Raw genomic sequence first — 5,646 nt, 5'->3', positions numbered from 1 at the left:
TCTTCATAATCTTTTGCTGTTGATTTATTGCTTGCTGTTGCTGGTAGTCGTTCAGAATACATATTGAAACTAATCTGAATTCTTTAGAGGAGTCACCATCTGATTAGACAGATCTTTACAGCCGCTTTCTTATATTTTCCATTCTAATTTAGTTCGAAAAACACGAGGTAAATAGATTTAAAGAAAATGCTGTTATTTCCGAACAGATTTTGTGTGTTTGACATTTCTTAATAATTTCAAGCAAATATTTAGAATAATAAGAAAGAAAATTATTCGTTTTGAAACTGAAGTATCTTTAATTACGTATCGAGTCTCTGTGATCGTAAAAATCATAATTCATCGTACTAATCGGATTACCTAATGTGGGGTGGACATTCTTCCATGTGACCTTGGAAATGAAACAGTCTAGCCTTGTCGCAACGCCAGAAAAATAAACCGCCTAATTCTAAATTGAATTCCAATTTGTGTCATCGAGATTTGTATAAATTTGTTGTGAATTTTTAAACTGATCATACTCGAAGTTTAGGAGCGCGTCGTCAATCATCATGAAAGTAGTTGTAAGTAGGACCAGTTGTTAATTGAATCTAATTTTTAGTTTCATATCGAGATTATAAAAAAAAATTTGTTGAGATGAATAATATGTTTCATATTCGTATTTTATTTTTGTACTTTCGCTATTTTGAAGGTGATATTCATTCACTTATTTCGGGTTGTCAAAATGGAAATATTCTTTCACAAAATTTTCTTTTTTCCAAAATTTCTATATCTGTAATAAGTCTTTCCAACTGCTATTTAGTATTATCATTATATTTAACTTTTTTTCCATCATTTTAACTCATTATTCTCTCAATACGTTTTTTTAACTGAGCTTCTTACCCATCAATACTTTTCGTCTACAACAGAAGCTCCAAAACTTATTTTTTTGTAAATCATTTTTAAAATACTTACTACTAGTTTTACTTAATATATTTACATTATATGTCCAACTCGTAAAAAAACAGATCTAACTATAGAAATTCAAATATACTCCTGTTGTAAAGCTTCCCGTGGACTCCTGGGGGTACACCCACAGAACATACCCTAAGAAGAAATGTAAACGTAGTTGTTATTCAACATGGCGGATTTTCGATGTCAGTGCCCTCGATGGTACGTGGCAGAACTGATCCAGTCCCCTCTATTCACGACAATAAACATCTGGGACACTTTTATTTACAAAACAAAATTAATAAATTATTTCGTTGTATTATTTAAACTTTTTTCTATACACTTCAATTAGAAAAAACGTTTATTTACGTTGACATTTGACATTGACACTAATGACACCTGGACCACTTTGGGAATCACTGTTCTACAACGTATCGTTTCATTTTTAAAGAAAATGATTAATTAATACATTTTTTTCGATAATCAACGTGCCAAATATTTCACTTTTTCATTTTGTTTTGTTCTCCATCACTCATAACTACATCTAATATGTTTCTGTATGTACCATTTTCCGTTTACTTCATTCAGAGTCATATTTATCTAGGATATGGTGTAGGACAACTTGTTCTGCAAGGCTGGGGTTGTGGTGGTTTTCAAGAGAGGTTTCTCTTAATGTGATATAGACAATTTTTTCATATAATAATGAATTATAGGATGGAACGAAAATAATACCTACAATCGAATTTATTTTTTCAGTTAGCATTATCAACCTTATTAGCTGTAGCCTTCGGCGCCAGCTTAGAAGTCAACAACCCCAAAATAATCCCAATTATTAGCCAAGAAAGTGAACTATCTATCGATGGTAACTTCCGTTCATCTTTCGAATCAGCGAACGGAATCAAAGTATCTGAACAAGGAGTACAAAAGAATGCCGGAACTAAAGATGCTGCCTCTGAGGTAGTTGGAACTATCGAATGGAAAAGCCCGGAAGGTATTCCAGTTTATTTGAAGTACATCGCTAATGAATTCGGGTACCAACCTGAAGGAAATCTCCTCCCTACTCCTCCAGTAGATAACAATACTCCTCCACCAATCCCACCAGCAATCCTTAGGTCTTTGGAATGGAATGCTGCTCATCCTGAAGAAGATGAGGACCGTAACAAGCGTCAATAGATATGATTATATATAAATATATTTTTTGTACATCAAATGCGTTTTATTTTTGAATCTCTTGAATAATAGGTGAGTTAACTTCAAATTCGGTGACAATAAAATATTATAATAACCTGAATCAATAGAATCAGATGATTAAACAATAAAATGTTAGACAGAGCCATCTAGTTAAAAATTTCTATACTATAGTAAATCTTCCAGACGATCTTGCAATCCCAAATTTTTTCAATTGATTTGTAAAACTTGTATTTCCATTTTCCATTCAATTTGTTGTGATAACAAGAAGAGTTCTTAGTAATAATCTCAAAATAACCAGTTGATTAATACATTCATATATGAATATAGATTTCAAATAATTTAACACTTGGCGCCATCTACTATTCAATATCCATACCATTGCCACACTTTATATTAGAAATCTTTCGAATGCTACAGGAAAACAAAATGGAATTTTTAGATAAAACAAGAGATGACGCTCTAAAAAAACTGTCATAATATTACCTTTGTTTATAATAAAAATATACTTATTATGATAGAAGCTGACTTATTTCGTTGTATTTGCGAAAATATCAGTTAGTGATATACTTTCTAAATAATTTGTACTTTAGCGCCATCTAGTTTTTAATATCGATATCAAATGTTGCAATATTAGATTTCTTTCTTTACCTTGTAAGCTTCCTCAATGTATGAAGAGATGGCACTAAAGTGGGATTTGAGAAATAAATATCAAAAATGAAACTTGATAATCAAATATTATAGGATATGAATAAAGAATGTTTTATTTATTAGGATATAAATCCAATCCTTAGAATCTCATTTTCGAAAGATTTTTGTTACAAATCCGTTCTTAGTTCGAACTACTGGTTCAATCTGGGAAATAAAAATTTGGAAATTTCTATAAAATTATTCAGTTTCAATAACTCGTTACAACTTCTAAAAATCGATGAATAGAGATTTCTTTATAGGAAAGGACAGCTAGAGCACATAATTTTCCATTTTTTTTTGTTATAAATGATTAAATGTCTTAAACATTTCAGTCAAGTCTTGAAAAATGTAGCATCAAAACAAAAGTAGTACGTTTACAATAAATATTTATTATCGATAATAACCTATGATTAGAAATTTGAACAAAAACACTTTGTTTATCAATTTTTAAATGATATTAGGGCCAGTTACTCAAACTGAAAGAACCCGATGGTTGCGGCGGGGCTGTTGGTAAATGGGAACCTTGTGGATGAAAACCATCTTCATCGGCTGTGTATATCGTCCGTATAATTTCACCAGATGGAGCAGTGTACTGATATTGTCCTGTAAATAAATTATTTTCAAACTAACAATGATAGGTTGCCGAAATATCAACCAAGTCAACTTCAGTTCAGCAAATCTAAAAAATTTGCTATATTTGAATTTCAAAAGTTATTCCTTCACAATAGTTTCTTAAGAATATTGGGCATTATAATATTTATTATTAAATATTATTCTGAATTGATAATATAATTGAGTCGGATTCATACATTTTGCAAAGAATTACTCATGTTGTAGGCCACGGCCATACCACACTGAATATACCGGTTCTCGTCCGATCACCGCAGTCAAGCAGTGTCGGGTGCGGTTAGTACTTGGATGGGTGACCGCTTGGGAACACCGCATGCTGTTGCCTTTTTGATTTTTTTGTCTCTAACTGTTAATAATTTTGATCATACCAATATCAAGATCTGCCATCGAAAAAATAATTCTAATGACCTGTTCATCTTATTGAAACAGTCAGCTGGTAGTGGAGGTTCTATACATGATCCTTTATGAACTCCCGAAGGTAGAAATCACACAACTTCAGATCTGGTCTTCGTGAAGGACAAAAATCAACTTGCCGAATATCTCCGGCTGTATAGAGAATCGAGTGTCATAGATGCAATACATCTTAATGGCAAATGAACTTATCTGGTCTATCTTCTTCCATCAGAGGGTGCAAAAACATTCAGAAAATCACAAAGAACTCACAACTGATGAGACTCACTTTGGACCTAAAGCTTTATTAAGGAGAATTGAGCAGAATGAGTCGGATTTTTCGTGTAAATTCGTAACTGTAGACAAATCCTGGATTCACCACTACAATCCTGAAATGGAGAAACAGTCAAGACTTTGGATTGTAAAGGCAGAGACAGTTTCATAGGCTAGAAAAGTGATGGAGAGTCATTTATCGGATTGTCATGGATTTGCGTTTATCGATATCTTCAAAAAGGTTCATTAATTATAAGACAACATTTTGTTTTATTTATTCATTAGATAAAGGGAGAAATTGGAAAAAGAAAGTGATTTTCCATAAGGACAAAGCATTTTCTCACACTTACTACTGACTGTATTCACCAGATCTGTCCTCCAGAGACTTTATCTGTTTCCTAACCTTAAAGTTTCATTACAAACGAGAACATTCTATATACATAAACGCCCAATTTGGGAAATAAAATTAATTTTAGTAGAAAAACGCTTTGTTTCTATGTTTAGACTTTCGAGACAACCCTCGTATTAAAAATCTTCATTTATGCTAAGAAATAAATCACTTATTGATGAGAAGATTCTACCTTTTTTGACCAAATTATTCTCTCCATTGATGTATCCCTCTTCTTCTACATAAATTTCATTTTCTGTTTGGAAAGCATAATTGTACGTCCCGTCAGGACTTATATCAAAAGTCTGTCTCACTATGCCTGGCGTTAAACTTGATTTCATTGTGATCTGAGTTCTGGCGATGATAAGAAGGTTCAGAAAAATAAAAATAATCTAAAAAAAATTGTAAGGATGGAGAAATATACACCCAAAGTGGAAATGTGTATTAATCCTTTGATATATGTAACCATTTTGAAGAGGCTATTTTTGGAGCAGACAGAATTTCAGTTTCTATTGAATCTAGCCATTATGTACAATAATTTGGTTCTCCTCAAAGAAAAACTGGGAACCAAATCTCTTGGAGCTTACGCTATTGAGAAAGAGTATCGTTTTAACGATGTTTTCCCTTACAAATAACCAGAAGATCAAGGCCATCAACCATAGCCAACCAGTGTTATCCATCCAGTCATTAATCAACAGTGGATGGTACCTCAACCAGTAAGATATGTTGTTAGACTTAAGAGTCCTGGACACTGAGTAATGGCCAAGTGTGCGAGAGGAATTGAAAATACACCGATTAATAAGTAACAATTAACAAAAAAAATGGGGATTTTCAAATTAATAATGTGCTTCCTTCCATGTGAATTCCAGACTTCTCACAGTTCCAATATTTACATACGAAAATAACACAAGATGGACCCGGCATGTTGCAATTGATCGTGCAAAACTTCTGGTTATAGTAAAGCAACAAAATTTATCGTATGATTTATCTTCACTGCACCCGATACAGTGGAAAATATGACCTTTGTTTTTTGTTCTTTGTCACCAAATGAAAGCTTTCATAGGAAGGCTACACTCTTGCTGTAATTAGATTGTATGGGGTTACTGCAAACAGATACTGTCTATCTCTACACTATTCTGATTGTATGTTTGATATTAACTCTA

The 5,646-nt window shown here is 32.6% G+C and overlaps 1 protein-coding gene and 1 non-coding gene across 2 annotated transcripts; both read left to right on the top strand.

The window, feature by feature from the left end:
- Window positions 1–533: 533 nt before the first annotated feature.
- Window positions 534–2,097, top strand: LOC130450407 (endocuticle structural glycoprotein SgAbd-8-like). The gene is made up of 2 exons (XM_056788780.1): window positions 534–557; window positions 1,681–2,097. The coding sequence occupies exons 1-2, from the start codon at window positions 546–548 to the stop codon at window positions 2,095–2,097; spliced, it is 429 nt and encodes a 142-aa protein (XP_056644758.1). The 5' UTR covers window positions 534–545.
- Window positions 2,098–3,638: 1,541 nt separating this feature from the next.
- LOC130450554 (5S ribosomal RNA) lies at window positions 3,639–3,757 on the top strand. The gene has a single exon (XR_008910587.1). It is a non-coding gene; the product is annotated as a 5S ribosomal RNA (ribosomal RNA).
- Window positions 3,758–5,646: the final 1,889 nt, after the last annotated feature.

This window comes from Diorhabda sublineata, chromosome 11, assembly GCF_026230105.1.
Source record: "Diorhabda sublineata isolate icDioSubl1.1 chromosome 11, icDioSubl1.1, whole genome shotgun sequence".
NCBI lineage: Eukaryota > Metazoa > Arthropoda > Insecta > Coleoptera > Chrysomelidae > Diorhabda > Diorhabda sublineata.
This window is presented reverse-complemented; position numbering and strand designations above follow the sequence as displayed.